Consider the following 21,384-nt stretch of genomic DNA (forward strand, 5'->3'; position numbering starts at 1 on the left):
GCATATCTGAATGCATCAATCCACCCAGATCTTGAGTTTTCTCTGAATAATTTTCCTGTCATTGCGGCATCAAACACCTGTCTGCTAACCTTTCCTCTTCCATTCTGTTTAAGCTAATTTCCACCTGAAATTAGTTCTGCTCACTCATTCCTGAATGCTAACAATGTAAAGTTCTTTTCCTAATATCTTATGTCTTTATGTATCATATATTTATATCTTAAAAAGACAGACTATGAAACCTGTCTTTTTTTCATTAATGATTTTCATATCCAAATTTGTTATTTAGTTTAGTGGTAATTTAATTTGTTAAAATGTATCTACCACTTAAAGACAATCACAAACATCCATGTCCACAGCGGGATTCAAATCTGCAGAATGCTGGCTGGAGAGCATACCTAACCGCTTGTATCAGGCCAACCCTTGAAACATTACTTTAAAAGGTTTAGCAGTCCATAAAAGTAATTACTCCATCATTTTGATTCCTTTTACAGTGCTCTTTCCTCCATTTCTAAGCTTTTTAAATAGACTTCAGAACATAGGTATTATTTCTGGGAAAATTCCCATGTTACTCTTCTAAAATAAACTATTATTCTAATGGCTAATATAGCCTACTTTCGTTTAAGAGTGCCCTTTTTTTACAATGTCATTGGTTCTTTACCCAAAATCTTAGGGCATTACTGAAGTGTTATAAAACTAATATATGAAGAATAAAATAGGAGGAAAACTTACCTTTTTGGATGTTGTTTTCTGTCTCCTTATCCTGGCGATGTGCCTTCATCTGCTGTTAAAGGAAGGTTTTTTTTTTTTTTTTTTTTTTTTTTTTGGGAAAGTGGGAGTAAAGTAATGTGGGGAAAATTATTTGAAAAAAGAGGGGGAGAGCATGAGAGAAGGATCTAAAGATAGAAGTTATTTTTTGGGGGAAGCAGAGGGATTTAAGGGAAAAGTCAGGGGTGGGAGTTACGGGGTGTGAGCCATTTCGACAGGCATCGTCTTAGGAACTTGTGGGGGAAGTGGATGCTATGTCATGTCAGTTAAGTGTTTCTGTCTTTTGTGTACTTGTGTTGTCTCCTATTGGTCGGAGTCGTGACCTAATTTTTATGTTATGGAGCTTCCAACTCTCAGAGATTATGTAGGGTTGGTAGATGTTTATTGAGTTTTCGTCACATTTTATGGCTATCGTTTCCGATAATCTAAGGATTGTTTTGTTGTCTTGTATGTCTAATATTATGGGCGTGTCGATTTGCAGGTATGTTTTTGTTCAAGGGATTGCTATTTCAATTTTTCCTGTACTTGTTGTTGTTAACTTCAGAACATTTGGCCACCTTCCTGTTATTTCTTTTCTATATTCTTACTAAAGTCTTCCCAAGACTTTCCTTTAGCTACATTTTTCTCTGTATTCTCTCAGAACACATGTTGATGTATACTTGCTAAGAACTTTCAATATGCTTTTCACTTTTCCATGACTGCCTGTTTAACTTCTTGGACACACCACAGAGTTGCGATTTTTCCATCCTTGCAAATAACTTCGCAACTTGCCTCTCTGTAGGAATCAATCAATGTTTTCTTCAGTATACCAATGAGTCTCCAAGATTTAGCTTTTCTTGTTTTCAAATTCTTGTTTACTCTTGAATAATATTTGGAAGGTAACATGGATGGACATGTAGCAAGTATGGGATAAGAATTTTTTTTTTTTTTTTTTTACCAATTTTATATATTTTTTGTATTTTTAATTAATTTTTACATAGTATGGAAAGCCAATTCTAGAGACCAAACATGGAACTTTTTCAAGCCAATTCAGGCCTCCAATAAGCATGGTAGTGGTCACACACCAGGCAATGAATTTCACCTCCTGGCTTAAAAACAATCACATACATCTATGGCCATGGAGTGATTTGAACCCACAGCTTACTGGTTGGAGAGTAGGTATGCTAACTGCTTGGCCAACCAGGCTGGCAACTCATTTCATTGTATGATGTATTATGCAATTTGCATTCCTCTTGAAATATTTTCTACTACTGTTTTCTACTATTACTGTCGAGTCCACAGTTCACTTTTGAAAGCTGCTTGACTTTGACTGAAACTTAATTACAGACTTTTCTCTTCAATATAATATTCAATTTCATCCTGCTGAAGCCCAGAACAAGCATGAAGATATCATTTTCAATAACAACATAGTTGATGTGCCTCTTCTTCTTTCTTGTGTCTTCTCTCCATATGAATTTGTACTAGTCTTTATGTAGGAACATGGTATTAGCAATGACTAGTTCATGACGTGAACAGAAATTCAGCAAGTATTTACCATTATTATTAGCTATACTCTTTTCTCCACATTTTCCCCAAACATTTCTATTCATTTTCTGCTCTGCTGATTAAGATCTGCAAGAAGAATCAACTTTTTTTTTTTCTTTGTCAGATGGCTCCTCTGAAGAAACAAAAAAAAAAAAATTCCTATGCTTTTCATTAGTGGAACGAAACCTTCTGTGTGACTGTAGACAACAATAAGACTCACCATCCAATTCCCCATTCTGATGCTTGTCCATATCCTCTACTTGATATTGGCTACCAAGATTATCCTGGTGATTACTTTGAATACTATAGCTACAGCTTTATTTCTTTCCCACATCATTATTACCCGGATATAACATTTTATATTTGTTATTTAGAAAAATCTTACCTGTTTTATTCTTCCTAGTTTTACTAATACCCAATTATGGTGAGCTGGTGCTTGTTTAATTCTTCTACAAGTTCCCCCCTTCTTTACCACTGATACTTTTTATGCTGATAGTGCCTATTTTTAATTCTGCTGATGTTCAGTTAGAGTTTGTTCCAGTAATTGACTTTTCACTATTTATCCTATTCCCTGATTAAAACAGCAGGAGATCTTGTTTAGTTGGACAACGCCCCATCCAACATGAGATTCCACCATGCTGTACTATCATCAAGTTTAATATCACTTGCCTCAATATCACAGTCCACACAGATAATCTACATGTAATTCTGTATCAACCTATTTGCACCTATACATGTGTAAGTTCAAACACAACTAAAATATAAGCTATAAAGGTTACATGGTAAGGCTGAACATTTTTTTCAGTTTGTACTACAAATCAGTTGTATAGAGAACAATATCATTCAAGTTACTGTATAAATTATGTCACTCTATACAGTGACATAATTTATCCTACACAGGTTTAGTATTCCACATGCTTTTCTACAGGCATCTCAAATACTTTTTCAGAGTCTGCTAAAACTTAAGATATTTGCTACAATTTTGATTTCTGTCTTTCAACTATTTGTCTTAAGTATAAACCAATTACAATATGAATATTAAGCAAAAATCTGTTAATAAATTCAGGTAATAAATAAAAGCCACTTTACCTGTAAATAATTTTATTCTCGTGAAGATACTGAAGACCAAGTACTACACAAGCAGCATAGAAAACAGCTCTTGGCTCTGGAAAAATATCTGTATGGATGTGCATCATTAGGTCTCCACCACATGCATACTCCATTACAAAGCAAACATGAGTCTAAGAGATGGGAAAATAAAATTTATCTGAAATGCTATATTAATTAAAACAACTCCAGATTAAAGTAAAATATGCAGAAATAAAACAACTCCAGGTTAAAGTAAAATATGCAGAAATAAAATCCCATAAAATTCCAGCAACAAATTCTATCCACTTTAACACATTAACTTATTATCTGCTGAAAATGAGCATTAATTTAACATAAAGATGTTATTGAATTTGAGGGAACTGTTAAGTAATATATTAATTAACAATTCCCTCCTCAGTCTCACAGTATGGAGTTTTTAGGGATTCTCAATTAGCAGTCTTTTTAAATTACTTCAAAAATGCTAAAAAATCAATTAGATTAGCTTTATCCATCCATCTGTATGTAAATTATTCTAAATATTTAGCCAGCCAGATAAATGTTACTAAAACTTGATATGTGGATGGCATTCATAAAATTTTGGATTTAGGGTGTACACAAGACTCTCTGTATAACAGTTTTGGTACCAATCAGATCATTTTTACTGACAAAACGATTTGAATTCATTAATACTTTGCACCAGATGGGTGGGATAAATGAAAATTTGGTATTTAAAATTTGTAGTAAAAATTGCTGAATCCTTTCAATTTTAATTTCAATTGGGGACAGACCTGGGGAGGGAAGTACCTTAACGGTAGTGGCAAAAACAAAATATGAATAAAATTATATGTTTAAAATAAACAAAATCAGAAATAAAAAGCATGTAAAATAACAATAACTGCATTGCACTAAGAAGATGAACATTATAGCTAGTATTTTCGTTAGTTGTGCTGTTGCCAACTCTGAAAATCACTTACAAAAATTTTTTGTAAGTGATTTTCAGTCACTTTTTGATTTTCATCAAAAACTTGCTGAAGTTTTTGCATCAAAAAGAAATGTGCAGTCTTTTGGAAATATCTGTAACAAGATCTGCTTTTGTTTTGTTGGCTAATAACATACAATCCTAGTAAATCTTCTAGAGTTTCCCAACTGAATAGTATAAATAAAACATTCATGTGATACCTTAAATAAAAAAAAGGAAATGTTACAGAATTACAGTTTTTAATAATTCTTGCCATCGAAAATGAAACACAAAATAAAATATAATCAAATTAGAGATTCATTCACTGAGCTGAAAGCCTGCAAAGTAAAATTTTGAAGAGTTTTTTTTCATGTTTCTTATGCATTTGTGCTAAAAGCACAGATGCATAAGAAACATGAGCAAAGTTAAATTTTTGACCTTTATGAGTGACAGCAAAACCAAGCTCTACCCCTGCCCACCATTTTTTGTAGATTGAATCCTTCAACTGGACTATTTGGCAAAATTGATAAAATTATATCTAAAAAAGAAAAATAAACATTTCTTCTACCATGAGCAAAAACAAACAGATCAACATGAATTCACATCCTATATGTTCATAAAAATCTAACACTTGTTGAATTTTGCTTACTAGTGTGTGACACATTTAGTCATATCAGGAAGTACTGCACATTAAATCCTATTTTTAATCAATACTGTTTCAAAGTGTTGCTGAAACATTTTGTTATCACTGATACTCACCCTTCTTAGCATCTTAATAGAACTTGAAAGTATTAAATACAATTTAGTTTAAATGCAAAATTATGTAAAACAAAGCATCTACAATATGTATAAAAATGAGTCTAGATTCAATTTACATTTTTATATGACTTCAATCATTTCTTACATAGCTATTTTGAAAGTCTTAATTAACAATGCTTGCATTAAAGCAAATTTAAAGGATTTAGCTATTATTGCATACTGAGAAATTAGCCTAAGAAGTGTGGGTTGCAAACAGATTGTTAATTATAGAAATTTAAACTATTTAAAAAGAGACAACAGTAATTAAATCCAGAAAGTATGAGGCATACTTTAGGGGTGCTTAAGGGTCAAAGCTGCATAACTGAGAGGAGACCTCCGCATAGCCTTTAAAGGAATGCAGAGAACCGACCAGGGCTTCTGACCTAATGTCCAATCCTCACCTTCCCGTGGTGCACCCTGTTGGGTATCTACCTGGATACTGAACGAACGAGGATGGGCTGGCAATTTGGGATTTAGCTGACCAAATTGTATTCTTATTGGCTTAAACCAATAAACAAAATGATGGTACAACATGACAAAATTTCATGCCAGCTGGGGTTGCCCAGCAAGGCCCCCGTTGTTTTTGCCAGGGAACCAGGCCGAACAGCGAAAAGTCAGCTACTGGAACAAATCTGAAAGCACACCCCAACTCAACATCACCAGAGTTAAAGATTGGTACTATCAACATAAGAAGCCTGAATGGCAAAGAAATGGAGCTAGCTGAGGAATTAGATAAGTACCAGATCGACATAATAGGGGGTGACTGAAACAAAAAAGACAAAAACTGGCGAGATCTTTCTGTCATATGTTATAATGTTATATTCAGGCAATGACAATCAAGGAAAAGAAGGAGTAGCCATAAGTATTGAACATTAAATACAAGACTAATCTTCTTGAATGGCAGGCAGCCTCAAGTAGAGTAATGTGGGCAAATATAAGAATGGGGAACTGGACAATGAGACTTATTTGTGCCAATAGCCCCACAGAAGGTTCTACTAAGGTAGAAGTGGAGGAATTTTTTGATGCTTTGGAAAAAGCAACTGATACAATGAAAAAGGAAAAGTTGATCCTTGTTGGAGATCTAAAGAGCAGAGTAATAAAATGACTGTCAGACATACAAAAATATTTTGGGAAAATTTGAAGAAACGAACAAAGCTAATAATAATGGCAAATACCAGTTGGATGTCTGCTCAGGACGTGGACTGGTTATTACTAATAGCACGTTCCAACATAAAAATGTGCACCAAATTCACATGAAGAGAAGAGGCAAGGAATAAGAAAAGTCTCATTGACTATGTTACTGTTGATAGTGATGTTTTCTCCATGGTGCAGGACACCAGAGTGTACAGAGGATTTGAAATTGGAAAAGTTCACTATTTAGTCTTGAGAAGGATAAAATTGAATTTCATATTGAAAAGAATGGCATGTAAGAAAGTTTTAAAGCAAATAAAAGTCGAGCAGCTCTCAGATGTGAACTGTAGACTAAAATACACAAAGATTATCGAAGAAAAAATTAAAGAGTTTGAGAACAAGAACCAAACCTTGAAGAAAACCCTTATTTATTCAGCCAGAGAGGCATGTGGTGAGGTTGTCTGCAAGGATAGAAAAATCACAACTCCATGGTGGACACAGGAAGTTAAATAGGCAGTGAAGGAAAAGAAGAAAGCATATCAAAAGTTCCTGGCAAATAAGTCAGCTTTTGCTCTTAGAGAATACAGAGACAAATGTAAGAAAGCTAAATACTGTGTAAAACAAGCTAAACAAAAGTCGTGGGAGGACTTTGGGAAGAACACAGAAAAAAAATATCAAGAAGGTGGCAAAATATTCTGGAGGTTGTTGAAGAAGCTTAGAAATGGAAAAAAGAGTGTTGTAAAAAGGAGTTAGAGATGATAAAGGTGACATGAAAACGGGAGAAAAAGATATCCTTGAAGTATGGAGTAATTACTTCGAAAAATTGCTAAATGAAACAAGCAGTGATAGCACGCTGGTAAAAAAACACTCAACAGGCATACAGTCAGGAATACATATCCATACTTGAAGTAGAAAAAGCCATCAAAGGCTTGAAATGTGGAAAAGCAACAGGTCTAGATGATATTCGACCAGAAATGCTGAAGTGTGATGATATAAAAGTCCTACAGTGGCTGCACTGCATAGTTCAGAAGGCCTGGACAGAGAGAGAATTCCTGATGATTGGAGTAGAGCTCTAATAGTACCCATATATAAAAAGGGAAATAAAACAATGTGATAATTACAGAGGTATTCCCCTGAGTGTTCTGGGCAAGATTTATGCCAGTATACTTGAGAAACTGGTTGAGAAGAATTGTGGAAGAACAATCTGGATTCAGGCCAAATAAAGGCTGTCAGGATCAGATCTTCACTTTACGACAAATAGTTGACAAAGCATGGGAATATAACAAAGATCTATATTTAAGTTTTGTCGATTTGGAAAAGGCATATGGCAAGGTGCCAAGAGAGATGCTATTCAATACACTACAGTTGTATGGTGTCAGTGGGGCATTATATCAAGCAATACTTAATCTTTATTTGAGTTGCAAGTCAGCAGTTAGAATTGAAGGAAATACAGGAAGATGGGTTAATGTTAAATCTGGTGTGAGACAAGGATGCACATTACCCCTCTGTTATTCATTATCTATTTGGATCACATTATGAAGGAAAGTGGTATTAAACATGATATCAGAATTGGAGACGTTAATGTCAGCTCTTTGCTTTATATGGACAATGTTATACTTCTAAATAAATCTGCTACAAGTTTGCAAGATTCCCTGACTAAATTGAATAGCTGTTGTAATAGATATGGTATGAAGGTCAGTATTAAAAAGACAAAGACAATGAAAATAGGTAGAATTGTTGAAAATGTCAACTATGTTGTGAATGGGGAACCTGTGGAACAAGTAAAACATTTCAGCTATTTAGGCACGATTTTTACTGAAGATGGTAAATTAAATATAGAAATAGACAACAGAATGAACAAAGCTGGTATTGTGGGAAGTCAATTGAATAAATTCATATGGAATAAGAGAGAAATTAGTCGGAACACTAAATTAGCTCTATACAAGTCAGATAAGTTCAAACCAGTTTTAACCTATGGATCTGAGAGCTGGGTCAGAAGTAAAACACTTGACCAAAGACTAGAGACTGGAGATATGAGTGTCATGAGAAAGATTAGAGGCATGAACAGATGGCATCAATGGCAATATCATATTAAAAATGAGGATATTAGGAAAGAACTTGACATTGTCAGCATCCAGCAATGCATTAACAGAGCTAATCTCAGATGGTATGGTCACTTGAAATGAGCGAGGAAAGAGCAAAACAAGTGTTCTCTGCCAGGTTGACAGGAAAACAACCCAGAGAAAGACCAAGATATAGGTGGATTGATACGGTACAAAGTGCCTTAGATGATAGAAATATAAGATCTGGTAATGATGTTGGAATCTTGACAAGTAACAGACTGATTTGGAGGAAAATTTTAGATAGGGAGTTAGTAATGAGATAAGTTTTTCATGAAGTACTATCATATCCTGTACACCCCTTGAGGGTACATGTCAGGAATTTGATGATGATGAAGTATGAGACAAATTCTTTCCTCAACACATCAGGCTTTTTCATAGGGTGGAATACAGAGTTTGTCACATGCTTTCTGTTTGTATAATGGGGAGGCATGCCACAAATCATGACATGTGCTTCCATGTTTGCGATTTGTGGTGGTGGTGGGGGGGGGAAGAATCTGTTTCTTCCAGCTGTTAGAAAATAACTAAAACAAATTCTATATTTGGTTGGTATATTTAAATTATAAGATATAAGGAATAAATGTGCACCTTTATTAATGAGACAAAAACATGCACAAATGCCTGCCACATTTAAAGAAGGAAGCAAAAGGTGTGAATAGAAATACATTTATTAAAAACATAATTTACAGTTGTGGTATTATTTGTGTCCACTAAGTTGCTGGGGAAGAAATGAATTACATATCATGCAATACGCTCTAAATATGCCCTTCATCATTCCATTTATTCACTGAACATCACAGATGTCATATGGTCACTCAGATGCTTTTTGATGTCCCACACAAGTTCTTGCCATGTGGTCCTGTTGTATGCTTTTCTGAAGGCTTCAACTCTCTGATAAATCACTCCAGACATACCATGGTCTATCCTTTCCTCTTTTTCCAGGAACTTTACCTTCTATTACTGTTTTAAGAAGTCCTCTTTCCATCCTTTCAATGTGTCAGAAGTAGTTCAACTTTCGTCAACATCCTTAAGGAGCTTTAAAGTGCTACCAATCCTTTCTAGCACCCATCTGCCTTTCAGTATATGATATCGTCAACAGCCTTCAGTAACATCACACTACAAGAAAAGCAGCTATCTTTTTCCTACCACACTTCTTTAGGTTCCAAGTCTCACATCTGTAAGTCGCTGTCGGAAAAACAGCTGCATCCAAAATCCTCAACTTTGTTCCTGTGGAGATAGATCCTTTGAGAATTTAGACAAGTCTCTGACTTTTGTTTAGTCATTCCTAATCTTCTTCTGATGTCTTCTGAACAGCAATTCTTCACATCAATAATGGCTCACAGGTACTCTGTACTCGAACTTGCTCCCAAGTTCAAATCTTTCTCCATTAAGGTACACTTGTTTCTTAGGAGCTTCCCAGTTGGTATTTCTTTTGAGAACCATAATCTTTGTCTTGCTAGGTGTGAGCTGAAGTCCTCTGTTCTTACTGATCTCATTAACTTTGTCAAGGATTTGTACCAGTTCTACAAAGGTGTACTGTATCATCAGCATACCTCAGATTACTGATCAATGTACCAGCTATCATAATTGCTGTCTTAAGCTCATCCAATGCTACATGCATGATGTCCTCAGCATAGATACTAAACAGGTGAGGAGAAAGTAGGCATCCATGCCTAACTCCCTTTCCAACCTGAAGCTAATCAGATAATGCAACATTTGTTCTTATGGTGGCTTCTTTCTCACTGTACAAGTTAGTCATCAACCTGATTGTGTGTTGAGGAAAACCCATTATTTTCATTACTTCCCACAGTTTCACAAGCTCAGCACATTCAAAAGCTTTAGTCTATGACACACATCACCATAGAGAGTCTAAATTCTTTATAATTTTCTATGATCTGTCTAAGGCAAAGGATCTGATCTCTGCTACTCATACCTTTCCTAACACCTGCTTGTTTCCCCAGACATCTCTGCCTCAACTTTGGCCTCAATCCTATTTAGAATGATCTTTAATAAAATCTGGCTTACATGAGAGATTAAATCAATAGTTTTCTAGTTCTTGCAATTCTTCATATCTCCCTTCTTTAGTAGTGGTATGAAAACTGACTTCTTCCAGTCTCTAGACCATGATCCTATCTCCCATATCCTTGTAATCAATCTATGAAACACTCTTATCCCTCCATCCCCTGTGGTCTTAATTAACTATGCTGGGATTCTGTAACTCTGCAGTTCCTCATAGTATTCTTTCCATCTGTTATTGATTTCCAGTTCTGTTAGTAACTGCTCAATTCCTGTCTTTGATGACATTCAATTTGGGCTTAAGCTTGTGCTTTTGGTAACAAACTAAATGAAACATCCTTTTATAATTATGCTGCTTCACCTGGAACTTTATCTCTTCACATTTCCATCCATCAGTGGTTTTACAGGCACTTAAGCTCCCATACTTAGACTCTCCAACCATAATACGAGGATAAGGTTACCCCTATGCCTCTAAGTATTCTTGTCTGTTAATTGTGTGTGTTCTACTGGCTAAGTTTGTCTGTTCTGAGGGACAAAAAACCCCAGAGTTTCCAGGAGAAAAACCCTCTACCTCCATATGAAACTGGCTAACTCACCTTTAGCCGAAAGAGACCAGATAAAGGTTCCTCACATCACTGAGGGGAATCGAACCCAGGTCTTTCCGACCAAAGGGCTTTGTCTATACTGAATGAACTACGGAGGCTCTGATCTCTTCACATTTATTAGTGTAAAAATTTTCCTAGTCAAGCCTGATGCCCTTAATCAATGAATTTATTTATTTTTCTAACAGCACAGGCAAAACAAGGAAGTTTGAGCATGCCTATGTTTCTGATATTTAAACCATTCAAGTGAGTTTAAGATGTAAAGTCTTGCCAGGAAAATTCAGATATGCAGCTTTAACAGAAATTGGAGGTTTAGATGTGTCAAAAGTATTCTTGAATAGAAACAGATTACCAATCCCTCTTAAACATTTCACTTCTTTAATTAGAAAATTGTGAAATATGACATGGGGATGTGAAATTGTGAAATATGATATGGGGATGTGGCGTAAAATTTAGAAATTTTACGCCACATCCCAACTATATTTTCAAGGATGATAATCCTGATATCATTAGAGCGATTTAGTATTTTATGGGAAGTTTGCTTAACTGGTTATCCTAAGATGTTGCTTAGGAGTTGTACTAAATATTTCTGACATGTCTCTATCAGAATGCTCAATTGAGCAGTCGTAAGTTTTGGGTATCTGCCAACCAGTTCAAATAAGGAAAAAGCATTGCTTATCTATTGTATAGTTTCCTGTTGCATGTATGATGAGAAACAAAGTCAAAGTTTCTTCGTTTCATTAATTTTAGTTATTAGTGTTATTCATCCGAGGGTGGTCTGAAAAGTTCTCAGCCTAACAATGAAAAAACGGATTTATAATTTCAAAATTATTTTTATTTTTCAACATAATCTCCCTTAAGACTAATACATTTATTCCAGCAATGCTCCAGCACCACTATCCCATGCCTGTAGTGGTTCTCAGTAAGATCTGCAAAATACGCCTCTACAGCTGCAATCAATTCGAAGAAAAACGCTGACCACTAGGAAAAGTTTTAGTTTTGGGAAGAGACAGAAGTCAGAGGGAGCCAAATCTGGGGAATAGGGTGGATGTTCCAACAATTCATAGTGCAGATCCCTTAAATTTCCCATTGCCAAAACACCTTTGTGGGCAGGTGCATTGTCCTGATGAAAGATGATTTTTTTCTTCAGCAAACTGGGTCTTTTCTCACGAATTTTTTCGTCTAGTCTGGTTAAAAGATCAGAATAATATTCCCTGATTATTGTTTTACCCTTTTCAAGATAATTAATAAACAAAATGCCTTTAGCATCCCAAAATACCAATGCCATGACCTATCCTACTGATGGAACTGACTGTCTTCTTTGGCACTGAACAACTGGCTTCTGTCCACTGTTTTGACTGCTGTTTGGTGGTGAATCCAAGTCTCATCCATAGTAATAAATCAATGCACAAAATCAGTTTTATTTTTGTTGAAACGCTCCAAGCACTGTTCAGAGATTTTCATGCGAGTGCATTTTTGATCTGTTGAGAGCAAGCGTGGCACCCATCTCGTGCAAAGCTTTTTCATATGCAATTCTTCATGCAAAATTTATCCTACACATTCTTTTGAAATGCCTATAGTCTCCACAATTTCATACACTTTGACTTGCCAATCATCCAATAGCATATCGTGCACTTGATCAATGATTTCTGGTGTTGTTACACTTTTTGGAAGTCCTTCAGGTGGATCATCTTCTAGGCTGGTAGTCAAATTTAAACTCGGCAGTCCATTTCTTAATTCTTAATTGTCGAAAATGAAGGAGAAAAGTGCCCATAAACGTTTATGAAATTCGAATGAATTTCTTTTGCCGTTAAACCTTCTTTTACAAAGAATTTTATAACTGCACAATACTCAATTTTATCCATTTCAAGGGATATAGACAACACTTTTGCTTAGACAACTGTATAAAACAAACTACTTATAGAATGACTTGCAATTTCGCATGGATGCTTATGACAGATGTACCAACTTAGAAAAATAAAATCTTGCCGATAGTGTTACCATCTATGGCCGAGACCGAGAACTTTTCAGACCACCCTCATATCTGGAATAATGAAAAAATCATTAAATCTGTAACTATTGGAAAAGAACTAGACATTTGCAATCAACAAAGTGTGATCTATGTACAATTTCCATCATGTACAATGATCTTTGTGATGAATGAAATAGAGGTAACTAGTCTATTACAGAACCTCAATGTCAATACATCTGTGGGATTGGATGGTATACCAGCTCGTGTCGTACGTGAAGCGGCTAAAGAATTGTCCGTGCCCTTGACCATTTTGTTTAATTTGAGCCTCGGGTCAGTCTCAAGGGAGTGGAAAGAGGGGAAAATAGTTCCGCTGCATAAAGGTGGTTCCAAGGCTGCTGTTGAAAATTACCGACCTATCAGCATATCAGGAGTCGTTGTCAGGGTCTCGGAGAAAGTAGTCAAGGGAAAAATACAGGAATGGATTGATGAAAATGAGATACTGTATGAGGGACAGCATGGCTTTGTGAAGGGTAGATCATGCCTCAGTAACTTGCTCAAGTTTTATAACACAGTGACAGCTGAACTGGATAAGGGTAATGGGTTTACAGTGATTCTACTGGACCTTGCTAAGGCCTTTGACAGGATACCACATGGAATTCTAATCAGTAAATTGCAGCATATGGGAATGGATATAGGGTTGGAGAGATGGATAGGAGGGTGGTTGACAGAGAGAGAGATATCAGAGAGTGGTTTATTCAGGAGTAGAATCCACAAGATGGCCTGTGACTAGTGGTGTGCCACAAGGATCTGTTCTTGGAGCACTGCTGTTTAATTTGTTCATTAATGATATAGGAAAGGATCTGAGAGGAACAGTTCATTTGTTTGCAGATGATGCAAAGTTGGGTAGGGCAATAGTGAATGCAGATGACGTCAAAATTTTGCAAGATGATTTGGATAGATTGGAGGTCTGGGCTAAGGTGAATGGATGTCAATTTAATGTGGCAAAATGTAAGGTTATACATTTTGGGATGAAAAGATTAGCAGCAGATTACTACATTGGTGGAACTGTACTCCAGGAAATTGATGAGGCACGAGATTTAGGAGTGTTGGTGGATAAGGAGTTGAAGTTTGTGTGTGTGTGTGGGGGGGGGGGGGGGGGCACATTGCAAAAGTGGCCAAATCAGCTCATCAAATCACTTGGTTGCTGAAGAATACGTTGACAAGCAGAGACAAGCAGGTTATTGTTCCTCTGTATCGAGCCTTGATAAGACCTCATCTCGACTACTGTGCCCAGATTTGGTCACCTAGGTTGCTTCTTGATGGGGAGGAGGTGGAGAGGATCCAGAGGCAAGTGACCAAGATGATAGCAGATCTGTGGAATGAACCTTATGAGAACAGGTTGAGGATTTGTGGGTTGCAAAAATTGGTTGATAGGTAGAGGAGGGGAGATATGATTGAGGCATTCAAATTACTGAAGGGTTTCTATAAAATTAATTCAGAAGATATTTTTGAGAACAGGGCTGGTTGTGGGAGGACTAGGGGACATCCATGGAAACTGGGCAAAAGTGTGGTTAGTAAAGGTGTTAGAGCTGGGTTCTTTACTTGTAGAGTGGTGAATGAGTGGAATGCGCTCCCAGAGTCTGTGGTGGATGCTGTGACAGTGAATGAGTATAAGGCGAGGTATGATAGATACTGTATGAATGTAGAATAGCCGTGATGAATATGATTTGGGGCCTCCCTCGATGAGTCTAATGACTCCCTGGAGTTGCCTGTAATAATAATAATAATAACAATGAGCATCAACAACATTTTAGAGGAAAAAAGTAAAATTTATTACACTCAGACTGGTGGTTTTTCTATTACTGAGGGTAAGGATAAATGAGTTCTTTTTTGAGTGAGAGAGAAATGGTAAGTATTTTAAGGATGGACAGATTTGTATAAAGTCAAGAATCAACTAGGTGGAAAATAACATCTTGAACAAAAGAGAGTGCCTAATTCTTTGAGGAAACTATTGATGCGATATGTTTATGCTTGGAGAGACTGGTGGTAAGTGTAAGTCCAAGCAGAGATATCTCATCCAGTCTGGTGATTTGTCTATTACTGAGGGTAAAGGTAGATGAGCTGAGATCCTTTTTTTGAGAGAGAACCGAGAAGAACTGCATTTTGGTGGCAATGAAAGTGACCAGGTTATCCTTGGCCCACTATTGAATAGTATGGATATCAGTGTTTAAAGGCAATGGTTGTAGATTATCTTGATGATTGAGATGTCTATATGGTTTGTTGAAACAGTAGGATTAATAGTGTTATTGCCACCAAAGCTATGGGCAAGCATGATAGTTTCATCACTAAAAACACATGTACTAACCAAAGTAATGACTATTTAATTTGTAAATATTTCATCCCAAGTATCGTGGGACATCATCAGTACAGTAGTTCAAACAATACCAGGAATAACATACAGTTAAGGCACATGATTATGTTGTGTCCCAATTTATGATTATTATTCTATCTAGTGAAATTCTGCTTATCTATATTCAACTATTATCTATGCACGAGATATCACCCAAAAATACAAATATTTAAGTTATTTCTCCCCTTAGTGTCCCTAATATTTATATTATGCTGCGCCTTTTGGGGACATTTAGTTTGAGATATTAAATACAAAAACAAGGAGTAATTACTAAAATACTGAATGTGAAACAATATTGCAGTCGTGACACTTTATCTCGTTTTTTAACACATTAATTTCCCGTGTGATTAGGTTCGTACGTTTTTCAAGTGGTGCATTGGGCAGCAATTTCAGACAACTGTTTTATCAATGAATAAAGGTTTATTAAACTCATTAGCATGGCACAATTCAATTTCTAATATAATTCAATTCAATACTAAGAAAATATTTACAAAATCACATTAGCTTATCACAAGTAATTTGACTACGATCCTATATGGGTATTGCGGTCATGCTGCCATAACAAATTCAACACATACAATCATAAGTATAATCCCAGATCTAATTAACACCTTAGTTAACCCTATATAAGTCTGAATATACGCTATATGCTGTAGCACAAGGACATATATGATCAATTCATCTATTTAACTATCCAAAACTATGTAGATTAAATTATCCTTTCACTGTACTGACACATAACTTTGACATTTAAAACTTTCCTATACGTTACAATATACATGCACAATTCTCAGGACATACGAATCACTTATATCATATTAATATTAACAGGCATACTTTCATTATAATCAGTCATGTACTAAAGTCCTAGTATAAATTTCCTTAGTCTCTTCAACAGTTCAGTAATAGAATAATGATTACAATTACAGACGATTTTCAGTTAACACGAGATTTTTACAGTACCTTTTTCTCTTGAGTTTTTTATATTGGCCTCTACCTTTTTTCCGATTGAACTATCCGGGTATGATTTCTCCTATAATCTGTCACTCCTAAGTTCTTTTGGCAATAAACTGTGCTTACGTGATCTTAACCTTTCGTACTTGATTTAAGGACACTTTTAGAATCATCTATACAATGGCTGTGAAACTCACCACGTGGACACAGACTTCTTTACAGATTTCCTTTTTTTTTTTTTTGTAGTTGTCACTGGATTATGAAACACATAGATAATACCTTCTTTCCTTTAGCTAAATGGCATTCCTCGTTTCTTACCATAGAAAATACGGAATCGAAATCCAGCTCACTATTTGTTTCCTTGTTGTGACGGCGGAGATTAACTCCAATCCCACCACTCAGGAAAACCACGTGAAACCTATACGAAGGAACTCGTGAAGAAACTATCCAGGAAAAAGCCTTGTGTGTGTGTGTGGGGGGGGGTTGTTTCTAACCCTATTATACCTTGACCCCTAATGGTACTTTCTTTAATTTCTTTTCTCCGCCCCTTACTTGATTCGACTTCACCGACCAATTAGGATGGCGTTTTTCTGCCAAACATCCTTTGGTCGGCAAGCCTGTGACGATGTCTAAATCCGGGAATTGACCCTGAGCGATAGTCTGTTGTTTTTCTTTTGCTAGCCTCAAATTTAATCCCCCTTCCAAAATTTTTCTATGAATTTACTTAATATTTTAATCTCTAGCCTCTCACATACAATTTCTTATGACTAATCCTTTTCTGTCTTACTTAGCTAAAAATTTTTTTTTTTATATCACAACTGTAATACATTCCTTCTTTTATTATTTAGTTCAACAAACACTTTTTTTTTTTGACATATATTTTACTTGGATGCAAGAATATTTTTCTTTCTTTTAAATAATTCATCTATTAGCTTTTATACAGGGGTTTTATTTTATTTTCTCTTCATGTTACACCATGATAACTGAGAATTCTACATTCTCAAGGCATCAGAGTGTAATAATTACAATGGAATCTCAATATGCGTGTAGTAACGTGTTATAGAAATAAATTAAATATAACTGAAAAAAATAAATAAATAAATAAATAAATAAAAATGTATATATATATATATATAAAGATTATTTTACACAATTTTGTATGACAATTTCCCATACTTTAGGAATAGTAAGAATGTTGTTGCGGTTTAAATTTAGTCTGTGTAGTAGGGCTTCAGCACTTCCTTTATGTAAACGTTCATATTTATACAAAGATCTGTGTAAAAGTTTTGACTTCTCCCAATGGATCCTATGGTTTGGATTTTCAACTCCGTGTTGGGAGAGACCAGATTTCTGCGGTTTGAAAAGACGAATGTGGCGAGATGCGTTTCTGAACAGACCTACCTGTCTGACCAAAGTAAGACAATTTGCAGGAACGCGGGATCTCATAAACGCCAGGTAACATCAGAGGTGAGAGTTTGTCCTTAGAAGGTAAGAAGTTATAGATTTGGTTGATAGGTTTGTAAGTAGTGGCAAAATTGGATTTCTTCATAATTTTTGAAAGACGTTCGGAGATGCCTTTGACGTAAGGTATGGGAATCCTATGGACTTCTTGTCTAGGTTGATGTGTGGGAAGGTGACTGATGATTTTTTGAGTTGATTTAAGATTATATCCATTTAGTATTGCTGTATTTTTGATTATTTCTAGTTCATGGCTTAGAGAATCTTCAGAGGAGCAGTATTTGTGTGCTCTGGAAACTAGTGATTTAATGATGCCAAATTTCTGAGATGGATGATGAGCGGAAGAAATGTGAATGTAGCGACCTGAAAATGTAGGCTTGCAATAGATGTGGAGATGGAACCCTCTTCTTTTCTTTGAATGTGTAAATCCAGAAAGGAAGATACCCTGTGGACATTCTTTTTCTAGCGTAAAGTTGATGCGAGGGTGAAGAAGGTTTATTTCATCTAGAAACAGTTGTAATTCCTGTTCGAGATGATCCCAGACTGTAAATATCATCGACATATCATAACCAAATTTTTGGTTTGGGTTCAAAAGTGAATATTTTTTCTTCAAGGTGTTCTAGAAAGTGGTTTGCTAAGTTTGGTGACAAAGGAGATCCCATTGCTCTTCCTTCTTCTTGCTTGTAAATATGATCTTTCCAGGTGAAGTAACTGGATGTAATAACAAATTTGAATAATTCAACTCTTTCTTTGTGGGGAATGTTCGTGAAGAGGAAGACAATGTCAAAGCTAATTAAGAAGACAGTTTTTAACAGTTGAATGTCTTTAATTTTTGCATGAAACTCTGTGGAATTTTTGATTGAAGAGGCTGAGTGGCCAATGTGAAGACGGAGAAGGTTAGATAAGAATCTTGATAACTTGTAAGTTGGAACTGCTAATAGAATCTACGACGGGTCTGAGAGGAACATTAATTTTGTGAATCTTAGGTAAGCCATAAATTCTGGGAGGTCTAGTATGGCATGTCTTGAGTTTTTTAATTGTTTCTTCATCTAAGGAGGAGGTTTCATCAAGTAACTTGTTTAATTTCCTGAGATGACATTTTGTAGGATCATAATCCAGTTTGGCGTAAGTATTACGATCTCGGAGTAATAAATTCATTTTTCATCATATGAATTGGAATCAAGAACTGCAGTGGGATTTCCTTTGTCAGCTCTGGTAATGATTATATTTTTATTACGTTTTAAGGATGTAAGAGCTTTCAATTCTGATGGTGGGATATTTAATTCCGAAGGTTTGGCATCATAGATTACCTTTGCTACCTCGAAAGGAAGTCTGTTGATTTTAGTACTGGAAAGATGGCAGATGTTTCTCTCTATGTTATACATGAAATCTAAATATGGGAAACATTCGGGTAAAATCGCAAATTTATGACCTCTTGCTAGACCTTTAATTCGTCTGTTGTAAGTGGACAGTTAGATAAATTGACTACCCATTTTTCCTTTGGTAATTTGTTTGTGATCTTTTTTGATCGATTTAGCAGATTAAGGTATTTATTATGAAGATCATTACTGCTTTTATCAAAAGCTTTTTTTCCCCAATTCTTTGAGACAATAATAATCAATTGTAGCAGATCTTGATTTAACGTATTTGACAAGTCTGTTTCTAGTTCCGTAAATTTTAAATTATTTGTTGCCAATTCATGCTTAGAAACTCTTAACTGATTGAGTAGTACGGAATGGCTTGCTTTCTGATATATTTTATGGACACCTGGAGATTTGACGACTTCTTTCAGTTTTGCAAAAGTTGACATGAGATTATCACGTCTGCACTTTTTTAAAAAAGAGATTCTAGCACGTAGCATACCCTGTTTTAGTTGAAGTTTGCCTAGTAAGTTGGTCTTCTGCACTGTCAGTTCCCCATGAAGGAATGAGACGTTTTTATATAACAAAACCGATGGTGAATTCATCACTAAAAACACACGTACTAACCACAGTTATGACTATTTAATTCGTAAATATTTCATCCCAAGTATCTTGGTACATCATCAGTAGTAGTTCAAACAATACTAGGAATAACATACAGTTAGGGTGCATGATTACAATCGAATCTCAATATGTGTGCATTAACGTGTTATAGAAGTAAATTAAATATAACTGGAAAAAAAAAAAAAACTATATATATATATATATATATATATATATATGAATGAATGATCATTAACTTGGTTAACATGCATATTTTTTAAAAGAATTGAATAACTAGAACCGAGATTTAAGTAAAATGGTTTTAATATTAAAACACTACTAGTTTCGGCTTGTAACAGCCTTCATCAGGTGACATAAAAGAAATTAAAAAGAAAAAACACTAAAAACAGTGAAGCTTAAATAAACTAAGAACATCATGGAGCGTCTCTATACATAATTAACATTAAAACATTGTGGTTGTATTTAAAGCTGTTCTTTCGTTTGTGGTATTGTTGGGAAAGTACGTGCTAGTAGCATCTCGTAAACGCCAGTACATGATTACAGATAAATGATTATCTGGGAGGTTGTAGCTCAAGTTATTATTTAAACGAACAGGATTGAGGATGATTTCCCTAGATTCTATGATTTTTCTCTCTAGTTCATCACTGCAACGGAAGATGTTAGTAGATTTTTCCAGCAGACTTTGTGACTTTGGCTTTCATCATTAGGATTAGCCGAGAAAAGGATATGACTTGATAATGCACTGGCTCACTGTCTTTGGTAAGTAATGTCCCTCGTGTTCTTCCATATGCAATTCAACAGATTTGTCTGTCTGCCCAAAATAAGGAATATCACAATCACACAATATTTTATATACACCAGGGTATTTTAGATGATGATGACAAGATTTTGGGTGACTTATTAAGAAACGGATTTTTGGAAGTGGAGTGAACAAGGTTCTGATATTGTATTTTCTTAGAACTTTTACTAATTTTTGTGAAACTGTACTTATGTAAGGAATAGAAATATTGCCTTTGAATCTATTTGTTTCTTCTGAGTGATGTCTAGGAGGATTAAGAAGAAATTTTTCAATGATTCTCTTGGAATATCCATTATCTTTGAAAGAAGTTTTGAGATGGTTTATTTCTGTAAGATGTTCATTTGGGTCATCCAGAAGAGAACAGACTATGTCCCAAGGTGGAAATTATTCCAACCTTATGAGGAGGGAAGTGATGGGACTGACTATGCAGATATCTGTTGGTATGCGTTGGGTTTCTATACATCGATATTTTGAGTTTACCAGAGGAGCGTATCAGTTTGGAGCACAGATGATGCTATGCATTAAAGGCAAGTGGCAACTACCGAGACCGGTTTAGACCTCTATTGAGGTCTCATCAGTGGGAGCCAAGCTTAATAATGACCTCAATAAAGGTTGAAACCGGTCTGGGTAGTGGCCCCCTTGCTTTAAAGCATAGCATCATACATCTCCTCAAGGAGATGTGCTTTGCATTAAGGGTAAATACTAAGAATAGTGATCGGAGCTTATTCCACCTTTACTACGAGTTGCCTAAGACTTGCGCTACATGCGGGTCAGCCAGACTTGCACTACTTGCAGGCGCAAAC

General features: G+C 35.6%; 1 protein-coding gene across 1 annotated transcript in view; it reads right to left on the bottom strand.

The window, feature by feature from the left end:
- Positions 1-21,384, bottom strand: part of Pkn (serine/threonine-protein kinase N) — a 343,091-nt gene that overhangs the window by 88,144 nt on the left and 233,563 nt on the right. Inside the window, exon 16 of the mRNA XM_090400359.1 lies at positions 3,379-3,530. Within this exon, the coding sequence (XP_090256485.1) occupies positions 3,379-3,530 (152 nt within the window). The remainder of the gene's footprint in view (positions 1-3,378; positions 3,531-21,384) is intronic.

This window comes from Typopeltis vanoorti, chromosome 1 (genome assembly GCF_054136105.1).
Source record: "Typopeltis vanoorti isolate ZY-2024b chromosome 1, IOZ_Tvanoo_1.0, whole genome shotgun sequence".
NCBI classification, from domain to species: domain Eukaryota; kingdom Metazoa; phylum Arthropoda; class Arachnida; order Uropygi; family Thelyphonidae; genus Typopeltis; species Typopeltis vanoorti.